Source organism: Hydra vulgaris, chromosome 05 (genome assembly GCF_038396675.1).
Source record: "Hydra vulgaris chromosome 05, alternate assembly HydraT2T_AEP".
NCBI classification, from domain to species: domain Eukaryota; kingdom Metazoa; phylum Cnidaria; class Hydrozoa; order Anthoathecata; family Hydridae; genus Hydra; species Hydra vulgaris.
The window spans coordinates 9,646,665-9,667,295 of NC_088924.1; the positions used below are offsets into that span (position 1 = coordinate 9,646,665).

Sequence of the window (20,631 nt, forward strand, 5' to 3'; positions counted from 1 at the left end):
TCATCAACAATTTTAGCTCCGTCACCTTTTTAACCTATTACACAAATTAAAGAAAAAAATAAAAAGATTAATTCTCTTGCAGATTGGATTGTATCATATGTTCCAGAACCAATTAAAAAGGTTGTGAATAAAAAAGTTGATGAATTAAAATCTACAGTTTCAAACTTGTATCAAAAATTTGGAATTATAAATCCGATAGAATTTAAATTATCACAATCAGCTGTTAAGAATGTAACAAATCAGTTTTCAGTTAAAGGAATAAAAGGATATGATGCTATATCTTCAGGGTCGGTTTAACCACTAGGCGAATTAGGCGGCCGCCTAGGGCGGCAAGTTTTCTAGGGCGGCACTAAAACTAGCTGCATAAAAAAAAAAAATATTAAAAACATTGCTAAAATCTTTTTCAAATCGCTTTGAATTGAATTTAGGAGATTTGAAATAGTACTCTTTTAATTCGCGTCAAATAAAACAAAAGAATCAACTTTGATACTTTCGTTCCATTTGACGCGGTTTCCTTTTTCTTTTAATACTTTTTTATGCAGAATGAAATTTTGGAGCAATTAATACAGTGCAAAGTTTTCATTTCTCATTTATTTTAACACGTTTAACTTTATGGAGAAAATTGTTTTTGCTTGCGTCTTAATTCAGAATTAGTAAGAAATTAATTTTAATTAAATATTCGGTGATAGCAATTACGAAGTAGTATAGTAACAAATTAACTGATTTATATTGTTTTTATACTAATAGAGTTTTATTTTTTATATTTATGGAGCTTTAAAAATTTTAAAATGTATCTTTAAAACTTTTATAAGGAAGTTTAAATAATATTTTAATTTAAGGATATTAAAAATGCCCGAGGTGTTCATTTTTATTATTTTTAGCAGTTTCCTTTGTTATTTCAATCCACGATGGCAGAAAGAAAAAAATTGTCCGGTGCGCAATATCGTAAACGACGAGCTGCAAATGAAGGGTTTAAAACAAAACAGGCTCGTTCTTTGTTAAAGTATTTATGTTCACCGCAGAGAAATGAAAATGTCACAGATGAGTTAAAAAATCAAGTTGAAGCAGGCAGAGAAGCCGATGAGATGACAGTATCAGAAGAGTTTGAATTACATAATGTAATACACGTAGCACACAAAGAATCTGAAGTGCATAAAATTGATAAATTCTCTGGTCTATATGCTAACTATAGCGATCCGGCTACTTGGGTCGTATTTGATGATGAGATGCGACAACTTTTGATAGAACATGGACCAAAACAAGTCGATCAGTTTGACTTTCCTAAGGACAGTGTGCAAAGAAAATTTTCAAAAAGCCATTACAACCGCCGGCTTGTCAATGGAGATGAAGTTCGCAGGCATTGGCTGTAGTATTCTGTAAGTAACGACTTTGTGTATTGTTTCTGCTGCAAACTGTTTACCAGTAGCACAACAACTGCATCATCTCTTTCTTCGAATGGTTCACATGATTGGAAAAATATGTCCGCAATTCTGTCATGAGAAAAGCAGTGAACATCTAGCGAATTTTCAGTCATGGAAAGAGTTTGAGCTGCGACTGCGAAACAATAATACAATTGATGCCGAACATTTGCGTCTTGTTAAAAAAGAAGAACAGTATTGGCAGCAAATCTTGAAACGGCTAATAGCTTTAGTTAGAGTTCTTGGTATGCAAAATCTTGCTTTTCGTAGAACACATGAGAAACTGAACACTGCTGATAACGGAAACTTTCTGAATTTTGTGGAATTTTTAGCTTTGTTTGACCCACTTATGGATGAGCATCTTCGAAAGATTAAAGACAATGAAACACATGTACATTACCTAGGCAAAGACATACAAAATAAATTGATTCACCTATTATCCAATGCAATCAAACAAAAAATTCTTAAATCTGCTTGTGATGCTAAGTACTTTTCAATATTTATAGATTGCACACCTGATGCTGGTCATGTTGAACAAATGACTATGATCATTCGCTTTTTGGATGTGATTTCAAATCCGAAAATTGACGTTGTAGCAACAGCATATATAAAGGAACATTTCTTAGATTTTGTGCCTCAAAAGGAGACAACTGGTGCTGGTATGGCTGAAACTATCATTAAGCAGTTAGGCGAGATGTCTTTATCTATTGAAAACTTACGTGGTCAAGGATATGACAATGGCAGAAATATGAGGGGGAAAAATAAGGGTGTCCAACGAAGAATTTTAGATGTCAATCCCCGAGCATTGTTTATTCCTTGCTGTGCCCATACATTGAATTTGGCTGTTAACGATGATGTTAAATGTTGCTTAGAAGCAACAGCCTTCTTAGATCTGGTACAACATGTATATGTATTCTTTTCTGCATCAACTCGTTGCTGGGAAGTTTTAACACGATATGTTTCTAATCTCACTGTTAAACCACTGAGTGAAACAAGGTGGGAAAGCCAAATCGATGCTTTAAAACCTCTCCGTTATCAACTTGGTGATATCTAGTAGATATCGTAGATATTATCTACGATGCTCTTGCAGAGTTTGCGAATGACACTAATTTAACATGAGCATCTGGTAATTCAACACGGGTAGATGCACGGTTTATTGCAAACGCTATTTTTAGTTTTAAGTTTGTCGTTTCTCTGGTTGTGCGGTACGACGTGTTGTTTGAGATTAATATGACTAGTAAGCAACTTCAGGCAAAAGATTTAGATATGCATGGCGCCATAAATTATCTTAAAAAAACAAAGAAGTTTCTTGTAAATTGCAGAAATGAAATGAAGAAAATACTAGTAGGTGCAGTTGAAATTGCAGTCAGTTTAGAGATACCTGCACTTTTTGAACCCGAACCAACCCGTATCAGAAGAAAGAATAAACAGTTTACGTATGAAGGAGATGACGAACCTATTCAAGATCCAAAAGAAAATTTCAAAATAAACTTTTACTTTGCTATTCTTGACACAGTAATACAATCGGTTGAAGAAAGATTTACTCATATACAAAAAATAAGTTCGTTGTTTGGTTTTCTCTACGATGTTCACAGTTTACAGGGTGTAACTAGCAAAGAATTTATGGAACATTGCTTGAATCTTGAGAAAGCTTTGCAACATGGAGACTCCAAAGATATCGATGCAGCTGATCTATGTAGTGAACTGAAATCAATTTCAAGACGAGTTGAAAGATGTACATTGCCACTAGATTTACTGAATTTTATATTAAAAAATAATCTAGCAGATTGTGTCCCCAACACTGTTATAGCTTTAAGAATCCTCTTGACACTTCCAGTTTCCGTGGCTAGCGGTGAGCGAAGCTTCTCAAAACTCAAATTGATAAAAACATTTTTGAGAACGTCTATGAAGTAAGAAAGACTTGCTGGATTAGCTATTCTGTCAATTGAACATGAAATTGCTAGAAACATTAACCTGATGGAACTCGTTTCTACATTTGCAAAAACAAAAGCGCGAAAAGGGAATTTTGAAATTATTTATATATTATAAAGTTACACGAATATATGCCTCTTTATGATTATGCATGTATGTATTCTTCCGAATGTAAATACAAAATGTTATAACAAAACATAATCATTTCTTTGTGAAGGTTGGGTAGGGGCGCATTGTGTCAAATTTGCCTAGGGCGCCAATTACTCTTGCGCCGACCCTGTATATCTTTCATGAATGCTGCTATAAAAAGTGCAATTAAAATACTAAACGAAAATAGAAATTCAAAAGTTAATATAGTTCTCACTTGTGAAACGGAGCGTACTGATATTAAAACAGGAGAAACTATAACCACAACTGTTCTATTTACAATGAAGTACTGTTGTATTAGAATCAACAGATTTAGATAAGTTTTATGAAACATCAAACTTGAGAATTTTAGAAAATTTATCATCATTTCAACAACTAGGGTCAAATTGGAGATTTGTTTCTGTTAAAAAGAGGGATATAAATACTATAGAGTATAATCCTCTTAAAGCTAAATCTTATATTCCACTTGACAAAAATTTATCAACTAAAAAGGCAATCATTAACATAAAAAATGAAGATAATGAATGCTTTAAGTGGTGTATTGCAAGAGCATTAAATCCAACAGATAATCATCCTGAAAAAGTTGATAAAGAGCTTAAAATACAATCTAATAAGATTAATTGGGAAAAAATAGAATTTCCAGTATCTTTAAATCAAATTACGCAATTTGAGAATAACAATAAAGATATAAGTGTGAATGTATACGGACACGAGAATTCAGTTTATCCTTTACGTGTTTCAAAGAATAATGATTTAATAGATTTATTATTAATCTCAAATGGCGAAACCAATCATTACTGCTTAATAAAAAGTTTGAGCAAATTACTTTCTTCACATTCATCCAAGAAAAAATGTACTATTCACTATTGTAGAAATTGCTTACTTGGGTTTAATTCTGAAGAATCATTATCTAAACACAAATCGTATAGTAATACACACGATTCAGTGCGTATTGAACTTCCACCACCAAAATCGACAATGCAGTTTACTAATCACAACAGATCGATGAGAGTACCAATTGTAGTATATGCTAACTTTGAAAGTTTCATCAAACCTATCATTACTTGTGAACCTAATCCTAATAAATCCTATACTAAACAGTATCAAAAGCATATACCAAGTTCGTTCTGCTACTACATTAACGTAAAGATGAAAGTTTTTATCAAAGCAATCCATTTTCATTTACTGCAAGTAATGAAACGGATAATGTTGCACAAATATTTGTTGACAGATTACAAGAAGATATCATAAAAATTTGTAACAGGATTAAATTTAAAAAGAATATTGTATATACACATGAAAATAAGAAGGATTTCGATGCAGCAACTGAATGTCACATTTGCGAAAAAGATTTGGATAATGATAAAGTACGTGATCACTGTCACATTACTGGAAAATATAGAGGTGCTGCTCATAGTAGTTGTAACTTAAAATATAAAATTCCAGATTTCTTCCCAGTACTATTTCATAATTTATCTGGTTATGATTCTCACTTATTTATCAAGAAATTATCAGGAGGTAAATTGAGCTGTATCCCAAACAACGAAGAAAAGTATATTAGCTTTTCTAGAGAGATTAAAGTTGGAGAGTTTGTTAAAGATGGAAAGAGTGTTGAAATAAAGCGTCAGATTCGTTTCTTAGACAGTTAAAGATTTATGCCTTCTAGTTTAGATTCTCTATCAAAAAATTTATCAAAAGAGCAATGTAAAAATATCAGAAAATTGTATTCAGGGAAACAATTAGATTTATTACTGAAAAAAGGCGTATATCCCTATGATTGGGTAGACTCAGTTGATAAATTTAATGAGACCCAATTACCCACAAAAGAATCGTTCTTTTCTAAATTGAACGATGAAGATATTAGTGATGATGATTACTCACATGCACAAAATGTATGGAACGAATTTAATTGCAAAACATTTAGAAGTTATCATGACTTGTACAACGTTTCAGATGTACTTTTACTAGCAGATGTTTTTGAAAATTTTAGAGATGTTTGCATGAAAAATTATAAATTAGATCCGGCTTGATATTATACATCACCAGGATTAGCTTTGGATGCAGCATTGAAGAAAACAAAAGTAAAATTAGAACTGTTGAGCAATTACGATATGATACTAATGATAAAGAAAGGAATAAGAGGTGGAATCAGTATGATATCGAATAGATTAGGAACATCTAATAATAAGTACATGGATAACACATATGACAAAAGCAAAGAATCAACATTCATCCAATATCTAGACGCTAATAATCTATATGGATGGGCGATGAGTAAGCCACTTCCAACACATGGGTTTAAATGGATGGATGAAGATGAGTTGAAAAACTGGAAATCGATTCCATGTATACTAGAAGTTGATTTAGATTACCCTGAACATCTGCATGATCATCACAATGACTACTACTTGCTCCTGAAAGAGTAAATATTGATAAAATTGAAAAATTAGTCCCTAACTTTGAAAATAAGAAAAATTATGTTACCCATTTTGAAAATCTTAAATTTTATGAAAGATTAGGTCTAAAGATCACATAAATTCATAGAGGTCTAAGTTTTGAACAAAGCGCTTGGTTAAGCAAATACATTGAGCTAAATACTAATCTAAGAACTAAGGCAACGAATGATTTTGAAAAAGACTTTTTCAAACTGATGAACAACTCAGTATTTGGAAAAACAATGGAGAACATTGAAAATAGAGTTGATGTTAGATTAGTGACGAATAGAAATGAAGCTGTTAAATTAGCTTCAAGACCAAACTTCGAGAGTCGAACGATATTTGATGAAAATTTAATAGCGATTCACATGAAGAGAACCAAATTAATGTATAACAAACCAATTTACTTAGGCATGTGTATTTTAGATTTAAGTAAAACTCTATTGTATAAATTTCATTATGATTACATATAGAAAAAATATGCTGATCGAGCAAAACTATTATTTACAGATACTGATTCTTTAGCATACGAAATAAAAACAGAAGACTTTTATTCCGATATTTCTAAAGATATTGAAAGCAAATTTGATACAAGTGAATTTGATCCGAAGCATCCAGCAATAGAACTTGTAGGATTCAAAGTTGAAATAAATAAAAAAGTAATTGGAATATTTAAAGATGAGTCTGGAGGAGCACAAATTGAAGAATTTGTAGGATTAAGATCTAAATTGTATTCCTACAAAGTACACGGTAAAGAAAATAAAAAATGTAAAGGAATAAAGAAAAATGTTGTAAAAAATCATATAACACATGAAGATTATAAACATTGTTTATTAAATAAAGTGGATCAAGTTAGGAAAATGAATGTAATAAGATCACATTCACATGAAATTTACACAAAAGAGGTCAATAAAATAGCATTAAGTGCAGACGATGATAAAAGAGTCATTTTAGAAGACGGAATTCACACATTAGCATACGGACACTACAAATTAAAAGAAAATAATTTATAGATCCTTCGGATCCATATACAATAGGTCAATTAAGCAATAAGACAATTAGGTCAAAAAGCCCATAGGGTAGGGTAGCCCAAAAATTATTTTTTGAGAAAAAAAAATTTATAAGTAAAAATGAGAAATAATTATAAACTTATCAATGTTGAAGGGATAATTTTACCTAATGAACCTTTAACAAATTTTCAATTGATCAAAGCAGCAAAAGTATTAAAAATAAAACATTTTAGAGGTGTATTTGTAATAGATCAATTACCAAAAAATGCACACAAAAAAAGAATGTGGAATATTAAATACAGGAGATTCAAGTACACAGGGTTTTCATTGGATTTGCTGGTACAAAGACGGTGAAAAAAAATAAGTTTTGACTCTTATGCACAACCCCCACCTGTCAAAGTTGTTAATTATTTAAAAGACTCTGTTTATTATAATAGTGATAGAGTTTAGTTTGGAAATATTCTGTGGACATTTGTGTCTCTATATTTTAAAAAAACTAGATGAAGGATATGATTTTCAGAATATTATTATTAATCCATGGAAATTTTTTTTTCTTTATATATAAAATGCCTGTTGATAAATTCGGACGTACAACAATTTATACAACTACAAGTCGAGTAGTTTCAAATGGATTAACAGCACCTCAAGCTGATAGTATGTTTATTAGAAGAAATGGACAAAATAATGCAACTAGTGATATTGACGTGAATACAAACAAATTAATAAATGTAGCAGAACCTACAAATCCAAATGATGCTGCTACAAAGTAGTATGTTGACACAATAATACCTAATCCTAGCAGTTTAGAAATAGTACCAAATTCAAGTTTAACATGCATGGGAGTAAAATCCCAGACTCTTGAACCAAATACAGATGGAACAGCAGTTTTTATTCAAAATAGTGGTCCTGGTATTCTCAGAAAACTATGGTTAGAATTTAAAGGAACAAATATTAATGGAAGTGTATTAAGTAACGTATTTATTAGGATATATGCAGATAATACGCTTTGCATAGAAAGTATAGCTTGTGAATTATTATTCGCTCCACTTGGTGGACCATTTTATACTAACTCTTCACAAGGTTGTAATATGCATTCTAATATTGAATTAGGAGGATACTTTACACTTGATTTACCATTTAAAACTAATCTAAAAATTGAATTAAACAATAAAACTGGAAATCCACTTACATATTCGTTGCAACCTTTTATTACAATAAGTTCAACGCAACAAGCAAATATTTCATTAATACCCCCATTTATTTCAGATCTTAAACTATACTCATCCACATTTAGATATTTGAATACAACTTATGATAATGAATATATATTATTAAACACTGCAAGTAATAGAAATGGTGTTTATTTAAAATATATTAGAATGCATGTTATCGGTAAATCTGGAATCAAGAGTACGCATGTATGACGCAATCAATTCTCCTAAAAACAATGACTCAGTTATTCAACCTTGGACATCCTATAACTATAGTAATTTAATATTTCCTGGATACTAAAATAATAGCAGATGTATATACTGCTCATCTGTTTTAGTAGATTTTTATCTTTATTCGCAAAATAGCTCTCCTATTACCTCATTTGCTAATAGATCATCTAGACTATTGTATCAATCAAAACCAAAAATTGATTCTACAAATACTATCTCTTTTTACAAAACTTTTGGTAAAAATGACTCCATGCCAAGCGTTACTAATGGTAACGCTAGGCATGGTTTTTCTGATTTAAAAGGAGTAATTTACTAATATGCGTAGATTTCACTTGTGAAATCAATGAGCTTAGATTTCATTTATGCGTAGGACCTCAATGAGATTTCAGTTATGAAATTATAGCTTGAAAAATTATAGAAATTATGGAAGGTTTATAGGTTAAATATTTTTGGCCCAGGATCCGCCTTTTTCTACTACTCCCCAAGGTTCCATTCTTGCTCCTCTTTGCTTTCTTATTTATACAAACGATCTTCCAAACGCCTCTAATATTTTTAAAACTTTAATGTTTGCCGACGATACAAACTTATTTTACTCGTCAAAGACAATCGAAGACCTCTATGAAAAAACAAATGCTGAACTAACATATGGTTTAAATCAAATAAAATGTCACTCAATATAGAAAAAATTAAGTATATACTATTTCACTCTAATCAACAAATTAAAAAATATCCCTGAACCTACCAACTATTAATATAGAAAATATATCCATCAAAAGAGCTTTGAATACAATGTTTTTAGGAGTTCTAATTGGTGAACACATCTCCTGGAAACCCCACATAAACTACATAAACACAAAAATATCAAAGAACATAAGTTTACTTTACAAGACAAGACCATTTTTGTCACAAAAAAGTCTCAAACTTATCTACTTCTCATTCATACATAGCTATCTCATGTATGCCAATATAGCATGGGGCAGTACCCACAAATCTAAATTACAACCACTTTACTTACGTCAAAAACACGCTTCAAGACTAGTATACAACAAAAGGAAGTTTACTCATGCTCAACCCTTACTGGAACAAATAAACGCACTAAATATATTTCAAATAAATATTTTTCAAAATATACTTTTCATGTTTAAATATAAACTAAGTCTGGTTCCAGAGCATTTTACAGCATTCTTTTTTAAAAACATTATAAATAAATACAATACAAGAGCAACAGGCAACTTTAAGATTTTGAAACAACAAGACTCTCAAATTCTCAGTTACATATTGTGGTCCCTATTTATTTAAAAAATTAGTTTCCAGAATCGAATCACTCTATTAAACTTAAACAACGAACACTCTCTGAAAAAAAAGCTAAAAACTACAATAATCAAATTAAACAACTGTAAGATTTTTTAAATTTGAATAAATAAATGAATAAATTTAACTTAACTTTTAATACAAATCGATAATAAAATTAATAATAATAACAAGGTATATATGTAACACGTATATATATATCACGTATGCAACTGATTTTTTATGTGTATTACACGTCTAAGAAATAGGTACTTGATGACAAGACTGAATTAAGTCTTCTGCAAGCTTCCTATGACAACAAATAAGTATTTCTTTTTATCAATCTTACACAAATTTTGTTTTTATCATATTTATACACTAACATTATTTTGAAATGTGGTAAATTAACTTATAGTGAAACATCTAAACTCTCCTCTAAAAAATCAGCAGATTATTTTTATTTATTGTATTTTTTATTTTAATTGGAGTAATATAGAGATATATTTCTCGGATTATTTTTACTTACACGTTATTATATTGTTGTAATTGGTATTTATTTTATTCATGTCTCAGAGTTGTAAGCAACTATATACCTATTTACCTCGCATATTTTGAACTTTATATTTATGATTTAAATTTGTATATCTTTACTGCCAATCAGTGATTGGTAACTTGTAATTACTTTGTAGTTGTAAAATAAAACATGTATAAAAAAATAAAAAAAATTAATACTGTTGACATGCTTTATGAGCATGACTTGGGAGGCAAAATTCTCTGAGACAAACTTGATTGCACAGAGGGACAAAACAGATCGTAAGGAGGAAGTTTGAATGATTTCAATGATCGAGGAATGGTGCTCTGAATAGTCATGAATAATTAATGAATTAAACGTGCATGTTGAAGTTTTTTCATTCTTAACGTTTTTTAAATTTGCAGTAGTAGTAAACTTCCTAGCGTTTGTACTAGCACCGCCTGGAAATAACGCTTTTATGCCTAAACTCACTACTGATGTATGACACTGCTGCCACACTTTAAAAATTCATAAAAATATGTACCGTAATGATTGCTGCACAACTAAACTAAAACTAAATCCCTTTGGACAACGATTTGTAATATTCGCTTTAGACAATCGTTAACAATTGCTACACAAGCAAATTCTTTCGGACAATTATTTGTAATACTTTATTTAAAAAATCATTAGTGATAGCAAAACTATCAAATTTGCACAAAGAATAGGCACATTAATTTAATTAAAAGCCGTAGCGATCAACTTTTAGTATTTAAGATATGAGAAACTACCAACAATTTAACAGTATTCAATTAATTGCAATATATTCAATATATATATATATATTTATATATATATATATATATATATATATATATATATATATATGTATATATATATATATATATATATATATATATATATATATATATATATTAGTAAAAACACTTATCTAATTTTTGATTTCTTCAACACTGTGTTTCACCACCAGTAGGTTCATCAGGAAGAAATAATTAGATAGTGTTTTTACTAATTTATTATTGCTCTGTTCTTTTAGAACATTAAGCACTCTGTTTGCAGAATACACTAACATAATTTTTATATATATATATATATATATATATATATATATATATATATATATATATATATACATATATATATATATATATATATATATATATATATATATATATATATATATATATATATATATATATATACATACATATATATATATATATATATATATATATATATATATATATATATATATATATATATATACGAAATAAAAATTAATGTTTACGTAGTTTTCCATGTTATTAAAATTAAAATAAAAAAGTTCTCAAACGTGATGTCCTTTTCTGATGAACCCCCCTCCCCTCCCTTTTGTCTTATTTTGTCTTTTTTTATCTTGACCCCCTCCCCCCTCCTCTATTAGCATGACGTCCTTTATGGATGGCCCCTTGTGCCAACACAAGTCAACCAAAAGTGACGCTAAAAGTTACTAGGTGAAAAAAGCTTTCAGTGACTGCTGTCGAAGCTGGTAGCAAAAAACTTTAGCAACAACTTTAGCTGGTAACAAACAAATGGTAGCAAACAACTACGAAGCTGGTAGCAAACTAACAGAATTAGTCTAAATGCAAAAAACTTTTGAGGAGGCATCCCCCTGTATTTGTGATAATTGCAGTTAATGAGAAACCGCGCTGAGTTTAAAAAAAAAATTTAATCAAACCATTTACGAAAGATTTTATATTTAAGTATTTTCAAAAACTGCTGAAAAAAAAGGATAAAAATTCAAAATTAAAATCTTATTTAAAAAGAAAAACTAAATTGAATTAAAAATAAAAAATATCAAAAAACTTTAACCAATACTTTAAAATAATTAAAGAATAATTAGAAAAAACAATGCTTCATTTAAACAAATATTATGAAGATATTTGTAATAAGACTTGAACCAGATTGTTTGTTCAGATAATAACTGAATAAACTTACCTCCATAATGACTGATTTATAATTTAGCTACCAAAGTTGTAACAATCAATTGGCAAACGGCAGTGATAACGGTAAGCGCTTTTTGTTTTCATTTACCCAAAAACATTTGTATGATAAATAAAAATTAAAAAAGTATGGAAGATTAGTGTACACGTTTTTTTATGTATATTTTTTATGGGTAACAAACCAACAAAACGGGTCAGTGCTCAAAAAGTTTCTTGTTTTAAGAGTTTTATTTTCCCAATCTAGTACTAAAAATTTCTTTAGAATTCCTTAAGTTTGTTACTTAGTTCATTCGTAGTCAAATGGAATTTCATCATATCCACGCGCAAACGAATGGAATTACATTTGATTACGCTGCGAATTAAATACTTATTTAAACTGATGTTTTCAGCTGGAGATAATGGTTTTTAACTTTGCGCTATGTTGATACAATATATGTAGCTAAAATATTAGAAAAGCATTCCTCAAACTCTTAAAAAGTAAGTTCCTTATTGAAAAGTTACTTAATATTAAAAGTTTCTTAAGATTTTATAACTTCTAGTACTGTTTCTTATAAAATAAAAACGTGTGAGTCACAATTGAGTTCGTTTCAATTTTTTAAATAATCAAGAAGTTCCAACTTCAGTTGGAACTTCTTGAATATTTAAAAAATTTGTTCTCGTATAATTTTTGTTATATCAAAAAGCTTGAGATATGCAAAGTTTCTTGGTGTACAAGCAGATGAATATTTATATAGTCCAAATTGAATCAAAAAATTTCGTCTGCAATAAGCATTTTATATAAATTTCGAATACTTCTTGATTTTAGTTCAAGAAAAAAACTTTTTATAATCCATATTCATCTCTCATATGCTAATAGAGTATAGGCCAATACGCATAAAACAAAATTAATTAAATTACAAAGTTTGCAAAACCATGCGTGAAAAGCAACTCATTTTTGAAGAAGAATGGATAAATCTTAGAGTCTTAAACTTGTATCAGATTCTAATTTTTATGTTCAAAAATAATTTCAAATTCCTTTTTAAATATATATTGACTAAATTTTCGCAAAATTATAAATTGCATTTAAATAATTTCTATTATCATTATCCTAATTAAACCAAAGGCCGGTATTCAGAGTTTTTTAATTACCCCAAAATGTGAAGAAGCTTAAAAATCAAACTTTAAAAGATTTAAATCGACTATAATTGTTTAAAAGGCAAAAAAAATTACGTATTTTTAATTCTAGAACCATAAAAAATCTAAAAAATAAAAATAAAAAAAATCAAATTAAATAAAAAGATACAACTCTAAGGTTAAACATAATAACAATAGATTTTTTTGGGAGATACCAAAAAATCTTATTTAGTTTCCCGCTTTAGGTATTATTACAAGTCTGATAATTTTTGAAAAAAATAAATTTAATGTTGTATTACAGTCCCTTGTAAAAGTTTAAAATCAGTTAAGCGTTTTTAGGTAAATGCATAATTTATTGAAAATGACATGCATAAATGACATACACAAAACTAAGATTTAATTTTTATACAACTTTTTTTTAGCTGTAATTTACCTAAAAATACTTAACTGATTCTAAACTTTTGCAAGAGACTGTATAAATTTCTTATTGAAAAATTGTCTGGATTATACGGATTATTAAATGATATGGATTATTGACTGAATTAAACAACTTATTTTCATCAGAATAAAGTTAATATATTGCTATTGTGACATTCAAAGTTTGTTTAAATCGATTTTAAATCAAATAAAAATTTTAAATTGAATAATATAATAAAAAAATAATTAAAAAAAAAAGATGGTAGAATAAATCTTTAATAGACACAAAAAGAGTAAAACGAGTTTTTTATTTTTTATTTTTAAATGCATTGAATTTTATTTCACTGAAATTTTCTAGACCATAAATGTTTAAGTTATCAATACCGTTTTTAACTTTAAAATTAGAATACTATGGTTTAAAATATTATAGAATTTGCCATGGTCTTTAAAATTTCCTAAAGTATTCGTAAATGTTTCACGAATTTAGATTTTATTTATTTGATTATTTTAGTTTCTCTATTTAAATTTACAACTTTTAAAATTCAACTTATAAGGAAAATGAGAAACACTAGCCTTCACAAGCACGATTTTCACGTGATTGATGAACAAATGTATAACAATTTAATTCGAATTGTGTATTTTATTTACACCAAGTTTCTGTGAAACAAATTATTTTCCTAAATGATTAACAAATTAAAAAGTAATCCAACATAAGATTTTTAGGAATCATCGTTGATGAAAAGTTATCCTGGCTTCCTCATATAATATACATCCAGTCAAAAATAACCAAAATCATAGGCTTGATGTATCGAGTTCGTTCTTACTTTACTTTTGGCTAATTCATAGCTTCATTAGCTATGAAAACATTTCATGGGCAAGTACTAAAACATTAAAGCTTAAAAAAACTGTATAGTTTACAAAAACATGCTTGCGGAATCATTTACTATAAGGATAGGCGTGAACACGCTAAACCTGTGTTTGAAATAAATGTCTATCAGCATTTAATTTTCATGATTCGTTACAATTACAATATCTCTTCTATAAGCTTTAATAACAAGTTTGAATAGAATAAAAATGAAAACTATAATCTTAGAGCAAATATGCTAAACACATATAAACTGCCTCGGATAATAAATAAATATTCAGAATATAGCATTTTATATCGAGGTCCGAAAGTATAGGATACCTTTCAAAATGGATTCAAAGGTACGGTAACTTTATAACAAAAAAAAGAAATTTTTAAAACTTTAGAAACATTTTTGGTTTGTTACGACACTATTTTGGATCCCCACCTTGCAGGGATATATTCTCCCTTAGTTACACCACTGTTATTTCTTTCTTAATCACATATAAACACATATAAATAAAATTTATTTGTTTTCTGTTTTATAAATATTTTATCAATTTAGATTTGTTTCAGAAAAACTAACAACGATGCTCTCGTACTTATGTCTTGGGTGTTTTCTTGTATCAGCATCTTTAGAAATTGCTTGCGGAGCACCTGTTAAAGAAACTAGCAAAGCAGACGCTGGAGGAGGCGCTGGAATAGCAATTTTAGGAGTATTAGCAAAAGTTGGCGTAGAAGCTGCGTTACAGCAAATTGATAATATTTGGAAAGGAGATGTAGTGAGGTATTGGAAGTGTGCTGTAGAAAACAGATCCGATAAAACACTTTATGCTTACGGAACAACTTCGGAATCAGGAAGTATGGGTACAGTTTTTGCCGATATTCCCCCTGGAAGCACAGGAATTTTTGTGTGGGAAAAATCTAGAGGAGCTGCAACTGGTGCAAATGGTGTAGTTCATTATCGTTATGGAGACAAGATACTTAATTTAATGGCATCCATTCCATATGATTGGAATTTTTATCAATCTTGGGCTAACGCACGAGTTTCGAATGAAAGGGAAAGCTTTTACAACTTGTATAACGGGTTAAATGGTGCACAACCTGCTACAAGAGGAGGAAACTGGGGCGACGTTGATGGTGCAAAATTTTTTCTTACTGAAAAAAGTCACGCAGAGTTTAAAGTTATTTTTTCTGGTTAACCTAATGTTGTCAAAAAATTGTTCTTCTTCTGTAAAAGAATTATTTATTTAAACAAAAAAAAAAAAATTTGTATACTCGATTTATTATTTGTTACGTGTAGGGATTAGTTGACGCTTAGAGGTCTGTAAACTACTTTAAAATAAGAAAAATAATTCAAAAATAATTAAACGATTTATAAGAAATTATTAGTATTTCATATTAGCTACGTACCTTGTAACTTGTGTGTTCGCAGAACTGATTAAAGTTATAATAAACAGCTTTAGAGGTTTGTATTAATATATTTTTATATTAATACAAACTCGTAGGTTCTTAAGTAATAGTCGAGTTACAAAGTCATGCTGAACGAGAGGCGATTCTACAGTGTGTGTGCAAGGAGGTAAAATAGACTGGAGGGAGAGCGAAGTTAAAATACGTCAGTTCTCAAGGAACAGTCTTAGTAGTAACATAACTTTCTATTAAACACCGCGTATTTATCATAATTTAAGTTAACCAATCACATTCCATTTTTAACAAAAATCATCCACTTTTTTTAAAAGTGGATACGTTTTGAAACAATAAGATATTGTTTCAAAACGTCATAAGCAATTGGAGCATTGCAAATAAAAATTGGAAGTTTAAAAATTCATAAAGAATATTTAGAGTTAGTTTATTGTTATTTTTTTATGTTGTGCTTTTTCAACGACTAATAATAAATTTCTATATTAGAATTGAATTAATAAATGTCTAGATAAGACATTTATTAATTCCGGATTTACAAAAAGGTATTTTATATCTCTTTTTATATTTATTTAGAATAAAGCAATTTGTTTCTAAATCCAACAAAAATACTACAACACAAAATAAAATCCAGGAGAGATATTATAAGTTCTTTGCCGAAAAAACGTACTTTAAGAACGTAACAAACCTATAGGTAAACGGGGAAGCAAATGATAGGGTTCAACCAAGTAGTAGAGATTGTCTAAAACTTTGATATTTATACCTAGTATCGAGGTATTGAAAAAGCAATTACTTTACGTAGTCATGATTTTCGTAGTGATTACTACTTGGTAGCTTGAACGCTTGTTAAAAACTTATCCAGTCATTTTTTAAGAGAGTAATCCATTTTGATTACAGCTTACAATGGTTACAAACAACATTTCCAAAATTTTCTTTTTCAACGCAAAGATGCCATTTTGACTTGGCGCTGGAATAACTATACAACAAAGACTGTACTATGATTTTAAACGATTTTCAGCTTCGTTCTTCCATTTTATAATACTTCCTTAGTATGTGTGTATGTGGTAGAGGAGAGGGGGAGGGAGGAATTATTGGGAGAAGGAGGTTGTTTTTTTTAATTCATTTTGTTTGCTGCATAATATTATTTCCAATAAGATTTATAATATTATACAGGCAGGACTTTAGGAAGATTGTAAAGACTTAAAAAAGATTGACATAACTCTATTTTCTGCTACAATAAAACATCTATATACCTTATAAAATAAATAAATACCGAAAATATATAACCTCTAAATGTATCATGAATTAAATACTGTACATACTTTAGAAATGAAACAATAAAACATAACAATATGCAGTAAAGCAACTGAAAATATTTGTACGGTGGTTATGTTTGTTCTGGGATTTGATTTTGTAAAGGTTTACAAAATTATCGGGGGGCAAAAGTTCTTTACATTTGTACATAAAACACAAAACATTAAATACATTTAGTTTGTAAACATTTAAGATGACCATTTCTTTAAAAAGCGGTTCAGTTAGTGTACTTTCCCTATAATACTTGCGTAATTTTTATGTGTACTTCCCTATAATACTTGGGTAATTTATATGACAATGAATAAATGAGTAGTATAGTTTGTTTAAAAACCAATTAACACTAATTAAATTGCTTCTAGATTTGTGTAGAACTCCAATGCTTTTTGCAACTTTATTATAAATATTATTGATGTATGATCTTCAAGACAGATTTTCCTCAAGAAAAACTTTTTATAGTTTGAATAGAAAATAATTCATTTTGTTTTTTCAATATTTAAAGATAGCTTATTTTTTTTGAACCAAAATAAAGTTCTCTGTTCATATTAAAAAAAAGTATGTATATATTTTCACGAGACTGAAACAAGTTTGTGTCGTCTGTAAAAATTATAGTCTTTATATTGGCTGCTTTGTTAAGATCATTTACATTTATAATGAAAAGAAGTGGTCCAAGTATGGTACCTTGTAGGACATCAAATGTTATGTTCATTAATGTTTGAGATAAGGAGCCTTTGTTAAAAAAAATTGCTTTAGGTTGGAGAGATACTTAAACCAACTTTTTCAACTCGTTCAAGTTTTTAAAGTAAAATATTATGATAGACTGCGTCAGAAACTTTTGACAATTCAATGAAAACACCAAGTGTAAATTTTAGATTTTTGAAAGATTTATTAATAAAATCTGTTAATTGAGGAATTGCATGTTCGGTTAAGTTTTTTTTTTTAAACCGAACGGATTTTCATAAAGGAGTTTATTGGTAATTAAATATAATTATATTTATTGGTAATTAAATATATTTATAAATACACTCTGTTATACATTATTTTTTAGTAATTTTGAAAAATTATAAATTATGTGTTATAACAGTTGGTAGTTTTTAAGGGTTTTCTATCCCCCCCCCCTCCTTTATTTTATTCCTAGAATTTCCTCTGTTCTGAACAACTAACTTTAACTCCTCTCAATTATTGCCTACCACAAAACTTTGATCTCAGACATAAATTAGAAATCCTCCTGCACAAACTAGAAACATATGAAGTAATAAGCAGTAACCTAGACAGGCTACAAAGTTACCTAAGAATAGAAAACAAGGAGTATCTTGTGAATCAAAATGTACAAATTTATAAACAAGAAGTTAAACGTAAGGTATAAAAACTCATGTTCGATATATTGTTCTTACAGAAAAATAAGACTGCACTGTACTTTATCGTAAGCTATTTGTTACTGTTACTGAAGTAAATAATTACACACCCTGTAAATATTGGACGTTAATACTTTTGGCGAGTACCAAAAAAATCCTTTTGGGGTCTTGTTATATACACATAGGTGACTAACCTGGCAAATTTTCAAAATCTTTTACCGACGTCCAAGGGAGACAAAACAGTTTGAAGTTTTTAGTAAAAATATCCAAAAAAGAACCAAAAATGTCAAAAATCATTCTTGTTTATTGGCATTAATTTTCTTCAAAAGTGAAATCTTCTTGTACGATGATACCAAAATATTATAAACACAATTAATTAAAATAGTTTCACAATTTTGTGCCAATAATTTCAAATATTACTTCTATCAGAGTTAAGAATTCAATGTTTTTAACACTTAGAAACAAAATTCTCTGAAAATTCTTTTAAACATTTTTCTGAAAATATTTCTTCCAACTTTTAAGCATGTTTGCTATTAAATTCCACAACACAGTGTAGAAGAGTTCCATACTCAGGATGTGAAGGGCTTCGCTTGAATCTTTGCCAGTGAGTCTTAAACTTTGAATGCATTTCTTCAGTTGCTTGTTCACTGAACAATCCAAGTGCAGACCCTTGTCGATCAATGAACTCGGAAATGTGATAAAAAACTGCATGTGCCTTTGGAGTCACTGTAACTGGCAGAGAGAGAGAAGAATCTTTGAACTTTTCAATTTTTTCTTTGAAGTTACCCTCAAGTGACTTTCCAAAACAGGAAGAAACAACATCTCTAAAATTGCGAAATGTTTCAATGAAACCCTGAGCTTCATAAGCACAAGCCTTTTCAGCCAGTCTTTGAAGAATGTCAACCTTTTGCAAAAGTTTGTGACATTCATTTCCAGCAAATTGTCCACCGTGGTATGGCTGAAGTTGAATGTGCAACAGAGCAGGCCATTGTTTTGCTCCTGGCCAAAGTTCTGAAAGATTTTTGAAAAGATGATTGACAATTTCTAGTAGCAATTGTAGTTCCATTGGTGGAATGATATCCAAAATAAGTCTCGGGTCGTCCATGTTGATCAAAGGAGGATAAATTGTGTTGTCAAAATCTTTAGCCATTTTGAATTTGGAGCCAGCAGACGCAAATTTTCAGTAGCTCTCTTGTATTGAACTAAAACTTCTGGAAACTCCACATTCTGAGAGGTTGTCTCAATCGATGTTACACCAACAGCAGGGGTGTTTACTTGAATGAGACTGAATTCCACATAAGATGTTAGCAATTTTGAGATCACAAGAAACGACAAAAGATATGTCTTCAACATGAATTTGATTCATCATCACCTTGACAGTTGCATATGTTTCAGGTACATCTTCCACAATTGCAACAATAAGTCGACGCTTCGCACCTGTATCACGAGCAATTGAGTTTGTGAGTAGGCGTGAACTTTTTTGTTGAAGACTTTTTGACTCATTAACTTCTTCTGTGCTTATAATACCAAGACTTATTTTCAGAAATAAACCATCACCATTTATTCCCAGCTTGACTAAATGCTGAGGGGAGTAATCTCTTGAATGCAAAACATGACTTGTTAGGTCTTGCAGGTTTTTGCAGTGAACCATTGATCGTTTTTCTTCTTTTCCCTTTTCCATAGAAAAATTTGACTCTGACAAGGTGAAGAAATTTGCAAGAGTTTGTCCAGCAGCAGCAAATTTTTGCTCAAAATATGGCTCAACTAGTCGAATCCCAGTGGATTTATTCAGACCATTGCATAGGATGGTTCTCTATTGGTTAAACAAAATTCGAAGAAGTTACAATTATAGAACTACTATACACCTATTTTGGCCACAATTTTTATTGCTCTAAATCAAAACTATGTTATTTTATAGTATTTCATTGTATTGTAACAAGTAATGTGGTATAAATGAAAAACAGCAATGCAAAATTAATTTGAACGG

General features: G+C 29.5%; 2 protein-coding genes across 3 annotated transcripts; both read left to right on the forward strand.

Moving 5' to 3' along the window:
- The first annotated feature begins 908 nt into the window (after window positions 1-908).
- On the forward strand, window positions 909-1,370 carry LOC136080164 (zinc finger MYM-type protein 5-like). Its single transcript, XM_065796777.1, has one exon. It carries the CDS (start codon window positions 909-911, stop codon window positions 1,368-1,370), a length of 462 nt encoding a protein of 153 aa, XP_065652849.1.
- A 10,801-nt stretch (window positions 1,371-12,171) lies between these two features.
- Window positions 12,172-15,931, forward strand: LOC136080529 (hydra actinoporin-like toxin 2). Of its 2 annotated transcripts, none has more exons than XM_065797317.1 (2): window positions 12,172-12,251; window positions 15,125-15,931. In XM_065797317.1, exon 2 carries the CDS (start codon window positions 15,150-15,152, stop codon window positions 15,759-15,761), a length of 612 nt encoding a protein of 203 aa, XP_065653389.1. In that variant the 5' UTR covers window positions 12,172-12,251; window positions 15,125-15,149; the 3' UTR covers window positions 15,762-15,931. The 2 variants fall into 2 exon arrangements, with proteins under 2 accessions (XP_065653389.1, XP_065653390.1); XM_065797318.1 differs by having other exon boundaries at window positions 12,175-12,251; window positions 15,136-15,931.
- The last annotated feature ends 4,700 nt before the right edge of the window (window positions 15,932-20,631 follow it).